Raw genomic sequence first — 20,863 nt, forward strand, 5'->3', positions numbered from 1 at the left:
TCATCGAATGAAACAGAGCTGATGGACATTCTGCTTCTTCTGCGGATTGATAGAAGAAAGAAAATCATATAATTTGGAATGAAATGAGGGTGAGTAAATTACGATTTTTTTTTATTTTTTTTTTTACTTTTGCAGGGTGAATTATCCTTTTACAGAACCATTCGTGAATGTATAACATTGCCGTGAACATCGGTCAACCAGTGAACTTACACCCAATTCATACTATGTTTTCTCCTGCTCACAGTGTCTTTAACTGATTCCTGTGTAACTAAAGATTTGAAGCTGAGGGGTTTGGAGGAGGGGGACAAAAGAGAGGGAACGAATTAAAGATACCATTGAAGAGGTAGAGAGGCGCAGGGTGTATAATATAATACCATCTAAATGAGGCTTAATATAAACAGAGGACCAGGCAAAGAGCGGCAGCACAAAAGAGACTTCTAAATAAATCAGCGAGGTATTTTCAGAGTGTTGGTGGCGATGAAACATCCACCAATGAGCCGCGAGTTTTATTTCAAGTGTGGTAATGAGTAGAGTCTGTGTTTGGTCTCTTTTTCATCACCGACGTCACCAAAGGCAAGTCTCGCAGGTCACACACACTCGCATTTGCGCATTTCATGAGACAGACAGATGTTCTCGAGAGCAATTGAGTGGAGATGCATATCAGAACAGAGGAAGAGTGTATGAACATATAAAGAGGAAGTCGTAACGAATCCGATCTAATGGAATCTTGAGGAGCTTAGGATGAGTCATGAAACATTCACAAATACAAAAACAGAGGAGCACATTCAAACATATTCTGAGATTCAAAACACACACACACACAGTGGAAGACAGAGCTAGTCATGCCCAGCACATACAGCAAACCATTCTAGTGGAACTGTACCAATGATTAGGGGTGAAATTGTTTCTTCTTTCTTTCTGCTTCTTGAACAGAAGCGATTGAATGCGAGCCACAGAGCCTGCGGAGTTCACAGAGCACGCAGCCCTCTGTGTCTCATAGATAGAGCACAAACACTCTTTTAATTACGTTCTTTAATTGCTATTATTGTTCTGAACATTAGCAAGTAGAGAAGAGCAATTTAAAGCCAATTCATTAAAAACAAAGACACATCTCTCGCACACAGTCAAGTCAATGCTGGTGAAGTGAAGCAGAGGCATGTGTATCACTACTGACCTCTGCTGGCCAAAACTGGAAACTATATCAGTCATTTTACCAATTTAAATCAATTTAAACATATATATTTTTACACTGTAAGTGAAATTTAAAAAGGATAATTAAAAATTATCCAATAAAAACGGTTATTAAAAAGAAATGGTAAAAAGTTACAGGCATAATATGTACCTTTTAAATTAATTTTATATTCATATACATTTTAATCCAAAATCTTTATTCTGTCAGATACTTGAATGACATGAGTATTTTTAATAAATATGTATTTTTGTTTAAATATTTTGTATGGGGCATGAAGCATTGACAATTAACTCAACTAAATTCTTAATACAAAATAAAAAAGTAAATAAAAAGATTATTAAATGTATTCAATTATTACAGTTATTTATTAAATGTATTTATTAAAAATTAAATTATGAAAGATTGAGAATTAACTCAATGAAATTATTATTACTTAATGAAAAAGTAAAAAAAAACGTTGGGGAAAATTTTCTTGATTTTATGTATTTTTAATGTGTCTTAATTCGGTCTGGTTATTTTAAATGATTAATCTTAATATCAGTATGAGTTTCTTTTATTCATTAATTTTATTATTGTTATTATTATTATATAATACAGTATGCAAATACTATAAATACATTTATATTAATGTTATGATTAATAAATACACACTGTAAAAAAAGTATTTGTTGTAATTAAGCAATATACCACTAGACAAATATTAAGAATTCTCTCTCAGGCAAAACAGAAAGCATAAAATATAACATAATTAAACAAGCATAATGTTGACTCTAAAGGTGTGTGCTAACCTAATGCTAACATTATGTTTGTTGTGGCACCACTTTTAGGTGACACATAGCCTATTCTGTGTGCTGTTCACATGTATTGCCTACGCCACTTGGATCCAGTCTCAGGTAGCCGTCCACCAGTGAGCTGAACCCAGTTAAACCTCCCATAGCTGCATATGGAACAGCTCTGCCCACCGGACGCCCCCGTGCCATGCGCTCTTCCGTGGTTTCAACCAGCGTCACATGGGCATATCCAGGCTGACCACATCCGCAGGTGAATGGACTTCGATAGCCAGTGCAGTGAGTGCCTGGAGGTAAACAGGTTAAAATTTGTTTACGTTTGATTAAATGCTTATGTGTAACATGATGAATTATGTTAGCTTTCAATTAATAATAGGAGATGCAATGGTGCAAAACTCACATTTTTTGCACTGATGGGCTATAGCTTCACTGTGTTCACTGGTTGTGTGTTTGCATTGACAGCGTACTGGTTTAGAGCCGTTGATATGAACATATTCATAGGACACACACTGACAACCTTTGACCCTACAAGGCAAGAGTATAGGCCTTTCCTTTGGCAACTCCTCAAAGTCTGTGCAGTGTTGTTTATACCTGAGAATGAAATAGAATTATTAAAGAATCTGTTTGTGTACATCAATAATGTGTATGACCAATGATCCATACCTGTGTGTACAGAAGCAAGGTGTCTCTGGTCCAATCAGTTTGCAGTCTATCTGTCCCGGGACCCCAAAACTGACATATAGACGGTTTTGTATTCTTCTTGGCACCACTGTCTCTTTGTATTTCTTGTACTCTTCCTCTGAAAACAGCCTCCCTCCATCATCTTCCCCAACAATCCTTTGCAAAACAGGATATTCAATGATAGAGAATTACATGATCACTTTTTCAAACTCGACAAGCTTTAAAAAAAAAAATAGTACGTGAGAAGATAAAAATAATAAACATTTTTGCATTGACTACGTGAATAGACCTACAGTCTATGGAATAGACTTTAGTTTCCCGATTTTTCCCAAACAAACCGACCTTTTGTATTCTAAATAGGCCTCCACTGCATTGGTTGCATGTTTGTCGATGTGTATCTTTTCCATTCCACTGCGATTGTGAGTCTTTTTTGTAGATTTGTCTGTTGATATAAATTACTTCTCGAGCTGCAACACTGACACTGCAACTTGTTTACAATGAAGGTTGCTCTTGGCGCCTGTGTTTCTAGGCAACGACGAAACAACAGTGATAAGTTTTCCCTAAATAGTCTAAATTAGGTATAAGAAAAAAAAAGTTTAAAATATCATAATGTAAAAATCTAATCAGTAATATTCAATATACACTCACAACGATTTTTATGCATCTCGACTACATTTGTACACGTCAACTACATTTCCCATGCTGCCTTTGACCTTTTACGTGAGTGACGTGAGTCAGACTCATATCAGAGAATCGTTTCCTTCAAACAGTTCTTTAAAAGATGTTCATTGTAATAATGTTATGCTCATAAAACATAAAGTCATTTAGAACCTTAATTTGCATTAATTAATAATATTTTTTTCTGGCTGAAAAATATTGCATTCAGTTTTTAACAAGTCAAGTCATACAACATTCGTATTTTGCATTTCTTTTGCAACTTTTCGGTCCATCAAGTCATTACACTGATTCGGTTCGTTGCGTGAATTTTTTCTTTTCTTTTCTTTTTTGTATTGAACTTCAAAATTACAAAATTCAACAGCAAGTTCTTCACATATTTCTCATATTTTCACATTTTGTAAATACAAATTGAGACAATTATAATAAAATAAAAAACAATAAAATAATCATTAAAAAAATAAACAAAATAATAATAAAAAAAAAAATTAGAAAAAAAAAAAAGGTCATCACAAGCATATTTTAAATTCATTTAGCAGAGACAGTTCTTTGGGCTTTACGATTTGTTCAGTCCAATGTGAAAGAATCGTTTTGTGAATTTGATTCATTGAAAAGATTCGACTCAAAAGAAGAATCCATTCATAACCGGACGTCGCTGGTGCGTATCGTGACGTCGTACGCAATAGCTCGTGTTGTCGCCGCAGGGAAAAATACTACTGAAAATTTTCTGTATTCCTAGTTTCGCCACCACAGTCGGCTCCGAATGATAATCTGGCATTTATTTTAAGGCGTTACCTCAAAAATAATTAGCTTCATACTTAATACAGAGACGCTTGCTTTGAAGTTATGCTGCAGTTTGAATATTGTTTTAATATTACGGATTTTTTAAGATAGGCTTGCTAGGGCCGCCATGCACATGCGCTAAGATGTCAACGATTTGGAGTCCACGAATCCGTCAACTTGACCAAAGTATTTAAGGTAATTTCTATATTAGCTATGTTACAGTAGCAGATTCATCAGGCTGTTCCAGCTGTTCAATACCTTTCACACCCGGCCTTGTCTTAAAGCGATAATAGAGTGCGTGCAATAGTACAGGCGATTCGTTAAGATGTTTAATATCAGTCTGCAGACCTTGAGAACCGAGTGAAAAAGATAAAACGAGCATATGTACAAGCATGATATGAGTTCAGCCAGAATGCTAAAAGCTGTTTGATTATATACATTTGCTTATACTGCATGCCAAATATCAGTGGTCCTGTTTTTCTGTTATTGCTAACCTTTTCTCCAAGCCAATATCGCTACAGCAGCTGTAAGATAACATCAACAGTTAAACGAGTCAATGAATAACTCTCACATTGTTTATCTAATAATCACTATCTTTTCAGCAAAGGCATGATATGTCTGACCTCAGAGCTTTAACCCAGTTTTATGCTGTAATTCCCATCTTAAATTTCATGTGACTATACTTTGACAGCATTACAGCTGAAAACAATAGTTTGACAGGGTGGAGCACAGTGTAAATCCCCTGCACTTTGGTCAGTCTTCGATTATAACAGTCACAATATTGATTTCATCTTGACTAATATAATCAATATGCAAAAATGCTACATTTTAACTTCACTAATATTGTTCTGCTGTTTCTGTGGGGATGTGATGATTAAAAGTGGTCGTATTTCTCCCCCCTGCGTTATTAATTGATGTAAAGCACCATCTGGTTGAGTGATTTGTGATTGGGTGGAGAATAGCACTGTGACCACAGAGGAAGAGAGTGATGACAGGGCTTCTATTCACTTGAGGATGGAAACGTAATTTATTCATACAAACTGAAACCTGAAGCTTTGTGTATTAACTGTAACTATAGCCATTTAATACAATTATTCTGACAAATTTCTGCTTGTTTTGTGTGTGTGTCTGTGTGTTGTGTCTTACAGGTATTCCTTGCACTTGACGCCTATTCAGCAATAGACAATTACTTTCAATCCATCCATCTTCCTTGCTGTTAATTTCGTAGTCAAAACGGCTAAACAAATACTTGCGATCCTATTACCGGCTTTTCTCCCCATTCCTAATTTTAACCTCCACTCCGCTTTTTCACGACTTAATTATTCCCAGCCCTGAACCTGACACCGACACCCTCTTATAAACCTGTCCCCACCCCATCCCCTTAACCCGGGTCCCATCAGACCTGCAGCATTGCCATGCTGAGCTGTGTGCTGCGTAGGAGCATGTCTCACAGACTGAGTGTGTTTCTGGTGGTCTTCGGCCTGGCCTGGTGTCTGCTGCTGCTTCACTACACCATCACACAACCACGGCGCCAGAGCAGCGCAGAGCTCCGCCAACAGATCCTCGAGCTCAGCCATCGCTATGTCAAAGTCCTTAGCGAGGAGAACCAGAACCCTTCAGGGCCCCATGGCACCTCCATGGCAGGTTATGGTAAGGATTTATTATTATTATACATAATTTAATCACCCTCATGTCATGCCTTACCTGTATGCTGTTTTATAGTGCCAAAAAAAACAACAAATGTATCATAAAAACAGTACATATGACTTTTGCAATAGTCATACAATAATGTTGTGTGATGAACAGACCGAAATTGAAGTCTGTAGCAAATGTTCTAGGATATGTGTATTTTAATCAAACAAAATTAAAAAATAAATAAATAAATACAAATTCTGATTAAAGGAGCAATTGTATTTTTAGTAACTAACACAAGCAAATATTAATAAATGTTGTAAATATATATATATATATATATATATATTGCTCATTGTTAGTTTTCATTAGTTAATGTGCGTTTGTCAACTTGTATGTTAACAAATACAAGTTGTGATTTTAGAAAATTATTTCTAAATGCTGAAATTAAAAATAATGAGGGCTGTAGTAATGCTGTATTTCATGTTAACTGCACGTAGCTGTCTGATGTTAACAAATGAAAAGGTGTTATTATTGTAAGTTCTTTTACATTTTTGTTTATAAAATGAACACTTTTATTCATAGTTTTTTTTTTTTGTGACGCTTGGCTTATGTGAATGAATAGGCTGCTTAGCATTCAGGATGGGTGTGGTAGAAAGAGGTTTAGAAATAACATAATGCTAATCCTTGCCTTATCTCTTGTTCTGCTGAAGCTGACTTGAAGAGGACAATTGCTGTGCTGTTAGATGATATTCTCAACCGTTTGGTGAAGTTGGAAGGGAAAGTGGAAGTTGCTGTGAATGCCTCCATACAGAACATCTCCCATCCTGCTGCTGGTGCTGGCACTCTTCTTGCTGCCAGAGTCACCGTTTCCAGATCCACCAAACAAAATATGTCTGCTCACCGACCAGACAGACGTAGTAACCCTCTGCACTTCCTGCCACAATCACCTGAAAGATCACATAAGCCGCACTCTTTAAAATAGCAAACTGTGGTCATGGACATCATCTGCGCCACTACAGCAAAGACTGAGATACAGAGATAAATATATATATATATATGTATTTTTTAGACTGAAGCAGCTTTTAGACATCCTTTTTCTGTTGTGCACATGAGCTTCAGCTTGATTGTTTTGTCTTGTATTCATGGATCACAAATATATTTTATAACTTATGTGCAATATGGAATATAAGATATGAGAGAGTGATAGGATGTGTTTTCTAAATGAAGACTGATTTTTGATATACGGATGAGTGTTTCATAATGAATCTGTAAAAGACACCATGTACAGCATTATCTCCACAGCTAGCTAACGGTGTGTAGTGCACTTAATTGGATTCCAGAGCGAAGATTTACACGTAGCACCTTTTAATTGTTAAGACTCCTTGCGTTGCAACGCGATAGCGATTGAACTGTGGAGGAAACGAGCTGATCCAAAGAATAATCTCTGAATAGTTGATTGATGGCTGTATTGCAGGTTGATTTGTTTAAGGGTGGGGATATATATACCTCAGTTGCTGTTAGTACATGAAGCTGAATCCCAGCAAAACTGAACGCAGCATTAATCTTTCAGGAGGAACTGTACCAGACAACACAACTCAATCCATACAATAAAACACGTACAATACTTCAGATGTGTCAGTGTACACATTCATTTGTGCCATTAATGTGATCAAATGAAAATGGAAAAATAAGTAGGTTTTCCTCAAAGTGCTTCAAATAATTATATGGTTGTACCATGTCAATACATTCTTTTTTTTGGGGATATGTAGATTTATAATCTATAAATTACAATCTTATAATGTGCTCATGTATGCTTTTACTCTATCTATCTATCTATCTATGTATCTATGTTGAAGAGGATGTGACGTATTTGTTGAGTCGTCTCCCATAGTTCACAGCGCGCTTCAGCTGGTCAGCCATTTTCTGCACTTACGTTAAGAGCGGAAGTCTTCGAGGAAGAATATCTTCATTTTCACGCTTTTGCCAATCATTTAATACTTAAAAAATGAGTGATGTCGAGGAGCCACGATTCGAGGGGAGGGTAAGCATTGTTTTTGTGTAAACCGTTCTGCCGTTTACTTCAAATATTCTGTCTTTCTCTTTGCGGTAATGATCGATTAGTGAACAGCTAACTGCCCCTTTCTTTTGTTTATTTACAATTTAACTGCACAGATAGATCAGCTGATACATACGTATCGGCTAATAATTCGTTAAACATTTAATATGTCACTTTAGGTCTTTAGAGAAGTCCATTACGATGTTGAATATCAAATAAATGTAAATAAGCTGCTGTGTTGAACATGGCAATTCAACCAGAATTTTTGTTTTTACCAGCATTTTTATTTTTATTTTTTATTCTTATATATAACAATGTGCCCTTTTGATTTTTTTAATAGCCGGCCCTACACTAGTACAGTTGTTGTAGCAGATATTGATTAGGAAATTACTTTACAAGTGTTTTAACGTGTTAAAACACGAGTTTGCATCCACACAATAGCAGCCAGAGTACTTTTGGTTTCTCTTTCCAGCATTTCTGATCTTTCCTTACCCTCTCTCTCTTACACCATATGATTATGTAACCAAACAAACATCTGTATTTCAAAAGGAGTAAGTTAGTGAAATTTGAATAGTTCACTTCATTTTTTGCCTAAACTTCCCTTGATCTTAATTGCTCTGAATGTTCTTTTTTCATTAAGGTTATTGGTCGTGAAGGATTTGAAGAGTTAAGGCCAAGAATGTGGAAGAATATTCAAGATAAAAGAAGGCTTTTACAGAGAAAATGTTTACAGAGCAGACGGTTAAGTGGGAAGGGGAGAAAAGAACGGAAGATCGGTCAGATAGAAGCACGCTCGCGTTATGTGTCTAAAGCAGAAACGAGGTTTCATATTGGGGTGAAGAAAGGAAAAGGAGAGGAAAAATGAAAACTGAACAAATGAAGACCGAAGAATAAAATGCCTGAGAGAAAGGAATAGCATATACTGAAAACAGAAGAATGAATGAGTCCGTAGGTTAAGTAAATGCAGAATTTGTGTTCCAAGTGTCTTTCTAATCTCTTCTTGATGATCATTTGCATGTTTGTAGCTTTACTGTGGTGATTCGGCTAAAGAACAAGCATCAACTATTAACTTTAGTTGTTGTTTTTATTCCATGATATAATTTAAGTAATTCTAACACTTTCCTCCACAGCTGTAATAAAGTGAATGTTTGGATTTCTGCAATTATGTATGTGGCGTGAGTGTGCTTGCTTTGTGAACGTTCGTCTTGTAAATGTTGTAACACATTGCTGTGATGTTAGGAATCCCGCTCGCCATCCAAATCGGAGCGGGGCAGTCCTGCCCAACCCAAGACGCAGAGCAGGTCTGGCTCTCCCAGCCCTTCCCGAGCAGCCAAACGTTCTGAATCCCGCTCCCGCTCCAAGTCCAGGTCAGTTCATACATCAGCTGAATGTCATGAAGCCATTTCTTTCTTGAAAAGCAAGTTCATTTCTGTTTATTTGGTGTATCTCACTCTGTTTGGTCCTTTCCAGGTCTCGCTCTCGTCGCCATTCAAATCGCCGCTACAGCCGCTCTCGGTCTCACTCCCACCGGAAGAAGTCTCGTTCTCGCTCCAACAGCCCTGACAACCGACGCAGACGGAGCCAGAGCACATCGCCCATGTCTAACCGCCGCAGACACACTGGCAGTCGGGTGAGTGTCATGGGATAGGAGTCTAAGTTTAGAGGGACCACAACTACTGTTACTGCAGTTGCTGTTAAAAATATAGTTCACACAAAAATGAAATTGTCATTGTTTATTTACCATCATATGGTTGCAAACCTATATGATATTTATTTATATTTTTTATGAATATATTTTATTTTAATAAATGGCAGCATACAGCAGTGGTTCATAGACAAGTGGCTGGGTGCCTTAACAAACATCCAGAAATATTTATTTTAATACATTATTATTAATGTATTAAAATAAAACTCTAAATTAAAATCCTGAAAAGAAAAACTTCAATAATACCCCCTTCCTCCATAATAAAAATTGTTATTATAGGAAAACATACAGTTCTTGAAATTTCTGCAGTCACAAAAAAAAACTACTTATGCTTTATTAATTTAATATGTAGATGTTTCCAGTTACTGTTAACAAAGTACTGTTAAAAAAGTTTTGAAAAAAACTTTGTTATACTTGCAGCAGAAATACCGGAAATATCTTAGTCATTATTGGTGATATTATGTTTGGAATAATATCATTAATATTTGTTAATAAACAAAGATGGAGAAAAAGCTTTGTCATACTTGCAGCAGAAATACCGGAAATATCTTAGAGCCTATAGCCTATAGAGCTTATGTAGCTCTGCCCCTTTTCAGCACTGCGCTTGTTGTCTTCTGTCTTTCTGTTTGTATTTCCGCAGCGTGAAGGTAAAGGTTGTTCGAATTTATGAATGAACCGCTTGTTTTAAAGGGGTCATATGATGCGATTTCAAGTTTTCCTTTCTCTTTGGAGTGTTACAAGCGGTTCGTGAATAGATAATCAACGCGTAAAAAGACACTTTTCAGACCGATGAGCTTTGTAAAAATCGATGCGTTTCAGAAAGGCGGGGCATAGAGGAGAAACAATAATGTACAGTGTGTGGAAAATAATGTGTTTTTTAACCTTAAACTGCATAAACACATTTCATTACACCAAATACACCAAATAATGTTCTTTTTTAGCAACGTCATATGACCCCTTTAAAAATCACATTTGTCATGGCATCCGCTTACAATACATATGATGACATTTGTTTACTCTACAATAAGTAAATTCACTTCGCCAGCTAATTACTTTTCAACAGTGATGCTATAGGGCTACCGCAAAAACGGAAGTTCAAAATTCTAAAATTCTGCGCACTTGTTTCTCTGATGCATAAGGTCTGTATGGGGGATATAGTGTTGGACAGTGAGGGACCTTTGAGTCAAAAAGTTTAAGAACCACTGGCATACAGGTTTATAACATCATGATGGTGAGCGAATAATAACAGAAGTGTAATTTTCCGGTGAACTATCCCTTGAAATCACTTTAATTCCCATTTTTGTTAATTAAAAGATTTGACATTATCTCAGAAAAAAAGGTACCAAAATGTCACTGGGCTGGTACTTTTTCCTTTACCATTAAGGTATAATTATGTACCATTTGGGGGTAAATAAGCATCAAACAAAGGTGTACTTTTTAGTCTTTGTACCTTAGGGTACAGCCCCATTGACAGCTTTGTGTCTTTTTCTCTGAGAGTGTAGGCTTGGTTATCTGATTTTGAACCCTACACTTAGTGCTTTAGATCAAGAACATGTTATGTATTTTTTAAAGTGATTCTTTAATTGTTAGTCTTAAAGGTGTGTTTCAGTTTTGTACAAAATGCATACAAACCCCCATCACAGCCTCACAGGGACAAGCATGACTGTCTTTAATAACCCCTTTCATTCCTTCTTATTACATCAACAGAGCTCATACAGCCAAGACTCCAAAAAAGACTCGCACAGTCATGGTGACGCCAGGGTATGTGGACCTTTCTTAACCTTTTAACAATAACCACTAGACCAAACAAGTCTCAATGTTGCCTTTTAAAGGGGTTAAGAAGTCCATGTGGTGACTTTTGGTTTTTAAAAATCACTTAGTCTTCCTGCAGTGACTGTGAAGCCCTTCAGACAGCTCATGCAATGACCATATTCATACTGTGATGCCCTAAGACATGTTTTGTTGGACGGAAAGCTGTAATGTTTGGTTTTGCATCAAAATCTCTTTAACAGGGGTTATTAAATACTGTCACACAGTGACCCGGAGAAATTTCAGAGAATTAGGCAGTCATGTTGATTTGCTGCCCCACCAGAGAAAGCAATGAAGTATTTCCTGAAAAAATGGCACATCATCTCTGTTGGAGGGGTGTAACAATAAACACACAGGAACCTAGACTGGTTATTACATACAAAAGAAATGTTGAGCTGCTTTCCATCACATCCAGTAATTATTTTTAATGTCATTGCATGTGAATATTTTCTATGGTATGAAATTTGAAGGTTCACAAACGGAGGTAAAGAAATGAATTACAATGTGTTTGCTTTTTTCCCCCCATCAAAGATACGATAATGTAAATTGAGTATTTACGTATCAGTATGATTAGTAATATTTGTGTAAAAAATGCTACAATTGTTTGTGTGCAGTTCAATAGTGTTAAATGCAGAATTTCAATCACACAGGCAATGTTTTATGTGGTCATTGCTCAATTTTTGGTGTTCTCAATCTTTTGTCCTGTGTACTAGTGCTGACACCTCTGTCCCTCTTACAGGCCAATCCAGACCCGAACTTGTGTCTGGGTGTGTTTGGTCTCAGTCTGTACACAACAGAGCGAGACCTGAGAGAGGTCTTCTCACGTTACGGCCCTTTGGCCGGTGTCAATGTTGTCTACGACCAGCGAACGGGACGCTCTCGTGGTTTTGCCTTCGTTTACTTTGAGCACATCGACGATGCCAAAGAGGTACATCCCCAGCTGGAAATGACCTGCCAATGCAAGTTCAGTCTAAGCGGTTTAGTGATCCACTTAATGGCATCTTAAGGACAACTTCGGATTACCTGTTGTAATCTAGTGAACACATTGACTTCGGTACATCAGTAAAATTTGGAAATATCAGGCAATTTGTGATTTACAGGACTGGAGTAGTCATGAAAATTACAGTTTATATTTAATTGGCTACATATTGCACTCATGTCAAGTAAAACTTGCTTCAATGCACTAGTAATGTCAGTTTTGTGAGTGAATGTTTCTTTTGAAAGGATTCAATATGTTAGTTATGTTCACACATCAGTCTGGATGATCAATTTAAAAAATCGGTCTACATTTGTTAACTAACAATGAGCAGTATATTTTTATAGCATTTATTAATCTATGTTAACGTTAGTAAAAATCAGGTTGTTCATTGTTTGTTTGTTCACAGTGCATTAACAAAATACGATATTTTTTGTAACCAAGTAGTTATGGTGTCCATTGACTTCCACTGTATGGATAAAAATGTCATCTTTTATGGTCCATTCAACAAAAAGTCGTACAAGTTTGGAATGGCATGAGGATGAGTAAATAATGACAGAATTTTCATTTGAACCATCCCTTTAATCCTTAACAACACTAAGACATTTTCATTCATATGTTTTTCAGACCTTCATTGAGCACTCAAATGTTATTAGATGCTCTATGACTGTATATCCTGTCTAAACAGACCATTTATCCCTCACTACAGGCAATGGAGCGGGCTAATGGCATGGAGCTGGATGGAAGGCGCATCAGGGTGGATTATTCCATCACCAAACGTCCACACACCCCCACACCAGGCATCTACATGGGTCGGCCCACACAGTGAGTATTTTGCAGGCCAAAAAAAACATTCTGACAAATAAGCTGAACTAGTATGGGTGGTTTGTACTAACACTTCAAATGTGACTCTTTTAGTAATGGAGGTGGGAGCAGCAGCAGTGGCGGCGGCGGCGGCGGTGGCCGGAGACGAGACTCGTATTACGATCGTGGCTACGACAGATACGACCGTTATGACGAGTATGACTACAGATACAGGTAACACTGAATATATACTTCAGTGTGTCAAACATTTCTAGTGTTTCTGTGAAGGTTCTTATGAATTCTAATCTCTTCTCTTTTCCAGCAGGAGGCGCTCTCCGTCACCTTATTACAGCCGGTACAGGTCTCGCTCAAGATCTCGCTCATACAGCCCACGTGAGTGGATTTAAAAGCCTTGAGCAATCTGAATTTTCCACATATGTCCAAATGCATGCCTGCTCGATAAGCCACAGCTTCTAGAGTGCATTACTCATGAAATCCCATTATTCACCCATTTGCCCACTGAATCATGTACCATGTGATGGACATTTTAAATGTAGACTCATTCTAATAGAATGTTTGTGTTTTGCAGGACGATACTAAGAAGATCCTGAAGACTTCTTTCTTTATGCCTGTTTGCATGGAGCTATACATTTATAAAGACATGTAAACTCACTGTACTAGAGAAAGATTTGTTTTATAAATGTCTTAATTTGTAGACTTCCCAGTATGTATGGTTTGTGGAGATCATAAATACTGTCGTCATGGGGTTTTATGTGTTTTTTTTTTTGTAGTGTGCTCGTAAGGTGTGATGAGTTTTCCTATATACTGGGCATCTTTTAGCGGGGGGAGTGAGTGTGTGTGTGAGTTGCTGTACATCTGAGGCAGAGCATAATGTACTTGAGAAAGCAGGCTGAGATTGCCTCTTTATCTGTGAAAAAATACTTTTATTTTTAGGGTTGTGTTGCTTTGTTTCTTTCTTAAGAAATAAAGACCTTAAAATAAGTGATTCTTTTTATTATGACAAGACATGCTTTGATGTGCTACTTAGTCTTATTAATGTTCTTCAAAGCTGGGAATACAAGCATAATTTTTTTCGGGTAATGTACTATACAGAAATTAATGCCAACTTGCCTTAACATTTTGAATGCTGAATTTTAAAAACCACAGACGACAAAAAAAATGTGTGAAAAAAACAGATCAAATTTATCGCTAAGAAATTAGTTTTGCAGTGCAGTTTCTAGCACGTAATTAATGTTTAATGTCTATGGAAAAAGTGTGGTTAAGTCACAACTGTTTTTTAAAATGGTTTTAAACTTAAAACACATTCCAATATCTGAAACGCAATAATTGTCATTATTAATAATAACAGATGAAAAGAACATTGATCATTTGTTTTGTTATCAGTATGTGTTACAATAAAATGTGAACAAAAGATGTCTTTAAAAATGTCTTTATTAGCACCTTCTATTAAGATTAAAAACAAATCATACAGAAATAATATGTACAATACAATTGGCAGTAACGTTGTTTTCATCATAAAATTCAAGTAAATGTTTTCGCATTTTTGTAAAACTGCTTGGAACATCACTAATAATAAATAACCACTAATAAACAGTGAATCAGTACAAGTTCACTTCAAAGTTGAACATTCCATTAAAGACAAACTAAAGCAGTTATAAAATCTGAACTGAGAAACTTACGAAAGACAGCTGTTTTTTTTTCAAACAATATACACAAGTTGCTTAAACATGGGTTGAATGCATGCTGCCGTCACGGTTTGTAGTATGGTTAACATGAGGTCAAGTAGAATATATCAATGATATTTCAGTAGAATTTTTAGCCACTTTTCACTAAATATTACATTATATAATGCTTAACAGACCAATTAATTAACATTCAATTTGTTACAAATGCCAAGATACATGAATTCAAATATATGCATGTTTGAGTGAACAGCTGATCTTGAGATTTATACAGAGCCACTTCAGTAGTTAAAACTTTAAGAGTGTTCACAGGATCTTACGAGAAGCTTTCGTTTGTGAATCTAAATGTGTTTGAAATCATCCATATTAAACGACCAGAAAGGCACACAAGGTACTCCATTAGAGCAGTGTGGAGCACTTGGCTACATTAGACTGTCGGCCATATTGTTTTCACCTATCCAGGCATTTCAGATTAGTGGAGTGGAAGAGTAAGGAAGTTCTGAGACAAGACCATTGCTTAGATTTCACTCCCTGATGTGGCAAGGAAGTGACATGAGGCCAACACTGCTAAAATGTTATTAAAAGTACTTTTGAATATACATATTAAAATGTGCAAACCAGTCTTCAGAGACTATAAAAAGACTTTGGTGGACCAAAAAGTTCAAAGTCACTAACTGCCTCTCTTGTAAGTCATTAAACTAATAATTTTGTTACTTCTCATTATATGAGATCGTATTTTATGCAAAATTGACAAAATGCATCAGCTGTCAGTGTATTGTCATAATAATAATAATAATAAAAAGATACTTTATCACATCACAATTTTTCTTAGAAGACATTTTCAATATGATTATATAAGACTTTATTCTTTTATTGTGCTGTGGTGCATTGAGTTAATAAATATTACATTTGCTTTAATGTACACATGCCATGTGTAGCTTCTTTGTAAAGAAAAAAAAAAAAAAAATCACATATTAAATGTCATCTTCACACTGTGCATTTCTTTACAATTGTTCACTTTTTTAAATTCTTAAAACAATACTTTAAAATTGTTAAAAATGGACATCCTCACGTGTGTCAACTTTCACACAAAATAAGCCACATATTTAAGTCACACTACTTGTGTACATCTTAATTTTTCCTGGTTCTACCATTTTTATCTGTATGTTTTCAGACCATCTCAGCAATTAAAATGACTGTTGGGTGCAGTAAATAACAGTCTTTACTCTGTAGAATCTCCTTGAATTTATCAAGGAACATTATCAACCTGGCCACCTACAAACATATCAGTGGACACATGGAAAAAATGAACTAAATGCATTTCTACATCAATAAAAAAAAACAAAAAAAAAACAGTCCATACCAATTATTTCAACTGGACATGAGAAAATTAGAGCACACTCTATGACCTCCCATGTCTTCAATGGCAACCACACCTATTAAAACAGAAAAAATACAGTATCCATTTCTGAATTAACTCGAAATGCTATAAACTCTGGCCTTACATTAAAACCACTCAAAATATCACAGCCTGCAAAGTACAATTTATTATTATTCTTGTACTTTACAAAAATAATTTCCAGAAACCAAGGGCATTCTTAACGCCAATGTAGGCTATTAAACAATTTATATTTATTTAAGTGTGTGACAACTTATGTCTATCTAGCTTTGTTCTGCTTGAGACAATGAATATAGGATTGGACTTGTTTTACAGGTCTGTTAAGATATTCAGACGTTATGCACTGCACTCAAACAGGCCTCTAACCAAGCATGTATTAAACATTTAAATAAAAACTTTTTATTTCCAATCCTCTGTTCATTAGCTTAAAAAAAAAAAAGAGGCCCTGATAAAGTTTGCAGTGCTTTGATTTTTGAGGCCCCACAGTCAAAGGTCAGGCCCACCTCGTCACACAGGTTACGCTAACTTGTTTTTGTTCTTAAAATGATTTGAGACAAATATTTGTCTGTCTCAATTTTGTTTTAAGCTCAGTAAAAGATCATTGAAAATAAACTTATGAATTTTAACAAATACTCGAGACTATACAAGGACAGATTTATATAGGACATGGCCTACAAATAACTTATGTAGGCCAAGGTTTGTTTATTTTTTTGTTTTATTTATTTGCTTTTTTTGGACGACCATCATCATAATCATCATCATCATTTCATAATTCCTTAAAAAAAATGCAAGTATCTCAAAATAAAATATCTAAGTAAATATGTAAAACTTCCAACTTTACATAGTGTAAAGCACAATAATAATAATAATAATAATACAAATTTCTGATTACGTAACTTTAAAAAAAAAAAAAAAATTACATTTGAGCTTTCAAAGTCAAAAACATTCTTTTAACATTCTTAAAAACAGCGAAACAGTATAAAGTGAATGAATATCTGAATGAACGTACGTACCCTAAAACAACTAATGACTAAACACTCAACACATTCCTTGGGATGATATTAGTAACCTAAAGAAGTTTGTTGTATGTAATTGTAACGCAAATGAATGAACTATGAGTTCTTTGACATAAACACAGGAAACAGGTAAAAAAAAAAAACTACTGGAAGTGAATCAGTACCGCCATTTTCTGTATAAATACACAGTGGTTAATGCAGTCAAGAACATAAACATCGACTAAACTGTCAAAAAATTATATCCTTAAAACATAATCAACAGAAAAGTAGTAGTCGGTTTCCAACAAATTACTGGTTCAAAAATAACGTTTACACATAGCTGGTTGCTATACACAAAACTTCTGTGAATGTATCTGAAAGCAAATCTTCGCATAAACATGGCGTTAACTGCACACAATGTTCCATACATTCGCTCAACAGGGAGCATAGGCTAAAAACACGCAAAAAGTACCTGAAATCTGAAACGGTACAAAAAAAATACTTTTAAACTTACATAGTGCTTAATTCCAGTGTTCTTCAACGAAAGCGAAGGCAGCAGTTGTTGCGTTTGTTAGCCTTTTGTCTGTATATAATATATAGGCTACGTACGTATTTATTTGACCGTTTGGGTCCCTAAGGGGCCATTCACATGTCGCGCCTAAAAACGCGTGGAAAACGCTAGGCGCGCCGCTTTCTGCTTTTTCCCAAAGCGTTCGGGCGCTTGCGCTCCGGAGGCGTCTGCCGTTGCTAAGCAACCTTGACCTGCGCTGTCCATGAAGACGCGGAAGTTTCAGCAAAGTGTAAATGGATTTGCAGCACTAAAAATCGCTTGCAGTAGCTCTACTACTCGCATGCGATTTATCGTGCAGCCCTACTTTTAAGTAAAGCCCGTAGATATTTTTCGTCTAACCGACATACTACACTCGATCCGCATAACTTACTAGCCTACATAAACAATGTTTTCCTATAGAAAACGTCTCCCCTGACGGGTGGAGCAACGGGTCGCATTCCTTTCCAATAACATGCATTTAAAGCAACCTCACAAACATGCTGTACGAATGTAGATTTAGTGATTATATAAAGTACGTATTCATTATCACATTCTATACAAAAGTTTACTATAGGAAATGGACGGTGCAAAAAGGGGGCAATAGTATGAAAATAAGCTTCCGATCTGACCAACGAATGAGGGGGGGAGAATCCTCACATGTGTGCTAGACAAAAGGACTGGGTATCTAAAGGCATTGCATAAACTAAGACTTTCCGCCACATCTGTAAAGACACAACCAAGTTTGCAGAATCAGAAAATGTTGAATATATAACACATTCATGCGAACTGCCTAGAAATACCTCATGAAAACGAAGTCCTCCTCCATATTTTCTTTTCTTTGCATGTTTTTTACCTTTTAAACTCAAACGGAGAGAAAATGTATGGTGCATAATATGTTCCGGTTTCTAATTTTGAAACTGGATGAAGTAATTCTACCCCATAGTAGACTTTTTTTCGCGCCTGGATTTGTACCGAAGAGTTGCGGATGAAAACCAATGAATGAACAGTCGATGCAGCAGTCGGCGAGAGTAGAAAAGCAGAAAGGAGCTGCGCTTTCATTGGTGTCCTGTTCGACCAATAGGAGCTCATCATGTGCGTGCCATTCTACAGTAGTATTTCAGTTGTGCTAGCTATACTACTGGCATCCAGGCCCATGGTGTCTGACTTTACCCACAATAACACATTGAGAAATCAGATGTTGTTAATTTTTACACTTTTAGTTGCCATTTAAAGTTAATATCTATGGCATTAAAAAAAGCTATTTCTATTCAGTTACAAAAAAATTCCTAATTAGGATTTCAGGACTCTTTGTACAAATGATTTTAAATGAGCAACGTAGCAGTTTTACTGCTAATATAGAACAAAACATGATCTATGGCTTACTCTAGTTCAGTGTGTGTGCGTGCGTGTGTGTATGTGTTAAAAAGGCTAAATAAATATTGGTAAGGCAGAATCTGAGATAAAAGTAAATCGTTGAGAAAAAAAAAGAGAGAAACCGCCATTGCTTATGCCATAAAAATATTGTTTTGGAAAGATGGCCAGGGCTGAAAATTAAATAAAGTAAAATTAATTAAATTATATAAAGTTGAACGTGTATGATACAAGGAGAAGTTTAATTAGGCTAGTAGTATCAAACAAGGACGAAATTAATTCGAAACCATCACTATATAACGAAAGTGCTCTTAAGGTGCAGAACATTAACAGTTTATTTTAAATCAATTTATCTCGAACAATATGCATGCTTATGGTTGTTAATATTGTTATAGAAAATTGTAAAAATGTATCAGCATGATTGTCTTTGATTCAAATTAGGCCTAAATAAACGTGTGTGGGCTTCTTTGTGGAGATTAGTAAATCAAAGACGAAAATATTTTAGGAATATTTCTCATTTAATTTAAACGTCAGGTAACATTCCAAATAAATTACCTAAATTCACTCAAATTAAATTAGGACGCGCCAACACGTAAACATAAACAGAAAAAAAATCCTGACGTGACCGTCTGATATAGGCTACGCTTTCCTATCGGCCTTATGGAAAACCACGAAAGTCATTTATTGGACATTTTTGTTCGGAACAACCCCCAAGCAGTGCCTCACATCTAGCGGTTTCCAGTAAGGGCGTAAAATCTGAATCCGTCTTAATTAATAGAAATCTGTCGAACGTGTCATATCCTAAACTTGCGATGCAAATATTATACAACTTGAATATTTATCAAATCTGACATTATATGCGTACAGACACATATTTTAAAAGAAACCCAGCACGACCTATGTGTGTATGTGTGTGTGACAGAAAAAGAGGGGGAGAGAGAAAGAGGCGCATAAGGGCGTGGGCCCAGCGTAAATGTCTCCGCTTTACGTGGAAGGTCGAGCGATTTGCAGGCCGCACATCCAGATATTATGCAACTCCAGTCTGTTTCTGCGGAACAGTGAAAGAAATGTGGCGAATTTTCGGGGAAGAAGTCAGAGGAATATTGCATGAACCAACACACAGGCCTATGATCTCCTCCCCGCTGTGCCAGAAGGAGGCCCGCCTTAACCACTCGCCATTACGACTTTTCTATGTTCCGCATGGCCCTCCCCTTTCTTTAGGCACCGGAAGTGTATATTCGCTTTGTTCAATTTGGTTAGGTCACGTTACACTAGGCCACAGTTGTCAAAAACTGTAGGCATGTATAGTTAAGAAGAAGCTGCGTTAGAGTAACGCAAAATGCTTCACATATGTATCTGTGTAAATAATTATACGTAGTTGCACGTGTAGGATTTTTCTTCGTGGAATGGGAGAGAAAAAGAATCTCGCTTGATTGAATGTGGTCTCAATTGTTTAGAGGTTTACCATACCCCTATGGCATGTATGTCATACAGTGTATAGAAAATGGAGTAAGAAATAGTGTAGATGCTGTATGAATGGCAGACCCACCCCCTCGTCCCCTATATGGCAGCCCACCATAAGCTCAGATAAAGCCTCAGCGCTGCTTCCACGCGTTGTGAGGCGAGCTAGCGTGCGTGCAACGCCTCTTTACAACTCCACCAACAACCAATAAGAGCGCAGAACGGCATTAGTAGAGAAAAGTCCACCGAACGGAATATCATTGAACGGGTACAACGAGCT

General features: G+C 36.4%; 3 protein-coding genes across 11 annotated transcripts; 2 read left to right on the top strand and 1 right to left on the bottom strand.

Moving 5' to 3' along the window:
• Positions 1–2,031: 2,031 nt before the first annotated feature.
• Positions 2,032–3,091, bottom strand: fam221a (family with sequence similarity 221 member A). The gene is made up of 4 exons (XM_016563581.1): positions 3,004–3,091; positions 2,644–2,817; positions 2,381–2,571; positions 2,032–2,267 (listed from the first exon to the last, which is right to left on the bottom strand). Exons 1-4 carry the CDS (start codon positions 3,066–3,068, stop codon positions 2,032–2,034), a joined length of 666 nt encoding a protein of 221 aa, XP_016419067.1. The 5' UTR covers positions 3,069–3,091.
• Positions 2,215–7,377, top strand: ccdc126 (coiled-coil domain containing 126). Of its 3 annotated transcripts, none has more exons than XM_016563584.1 (3): positions 2,215–2,233; positions 5,268–5,769; positions 6,465–7,377. In XM_016563584.1, the coding sequence occupies exons 2-3, from the start codon at positions 5,535–5,537 to the stop codon at positions 6,734–6,736; spliced, it is 507 nt and encodes a 168-aa protein (XP_016419070.1). In that variant the 5' UTR covers positions 2,215–2,233; positions 5,268–5,534; the 3' UTR covers positions 6,737–7,377. The 3 variants fall into 3 exon arrangements, with proteins under 3 accessions (XP_016419070.1, XP_016419071.1, XP_016419068.1); XM_016563585.1 differs by lacking the exon at positions 2,215–2,233 and adding an exon at positions 2,255–2,273; XM_016563582.1 differs by lacking the exon at positions 2,215–2,233 and adding an exon at positions 4,006–4,314.
• Positions 7,378–7,633: 256 nt separating this feature from the next.
• Positions 7,634–13,871, top strand: LOC107748675 (transformer-2 protein homolog alpha-like). Of its 7 annotated transcripts, XM_016563588.1 has the most exons (10): positions 7,635–7,795; positions 8,451–8,758; positions 9,050–9,177; positions 9,281–9,440; positions 11,223–11,276; positions 12,064–12,252; positions 13,010–13,125; positions 13,219–13,338; positions 13,427–13,497; positions 13,694–13,871. In XM_016563588.1, exons 2-10 carry the CDS (start codon positions 8,747–8,749, stop codon positions 13,702–13,704), a joined length of 861 nt encoding a protein of 286 aa, XP_016419074.1. In that variant the 5' UTR covers positions 7,635–7,795; positions 8,451–8,746; the 3' UTR covers positions 13,705–13,871. The 7 variants fall into 7 exon arrangements, with proteins under 7 accessions (XP_016419073.1, XP_016419074.1, XP_016419077.1 ...); XM_016563587.1 differs by lacking the exon at positions 8,451–8,758 and having other exon boundaries at positions 7,634–7,795; positions 13,430–13,497; XM_016563591.1 differs by lacking the exon at positions 12,064–12,252 and having other exon boundaries at positions 7,636–7,795.
• The last annotated feature ends 6,992 nt before the right edge of the window (positions 13,872–20,863 follow it).

This window comes from Sinocyclocheilus rhinocerous, unplaced genomic scaffold (assembly GCF_001515625.1).
Source record: "Sinocyclocheilus rhinocerous isolate Xijiao unplaced genomic scaffold, SAMN03320098_v1.1 scaffold499, whole genome shotgun sequence".
Classification (NCBI taxonomy): domain Eukaryota; kingdom Metazoa; phylum Chordata; class Actinopteri; order Cypriniformes; family Cyprinidae; genus Sinocyclocheilus; species Sinocyclocheilus rhinocerous.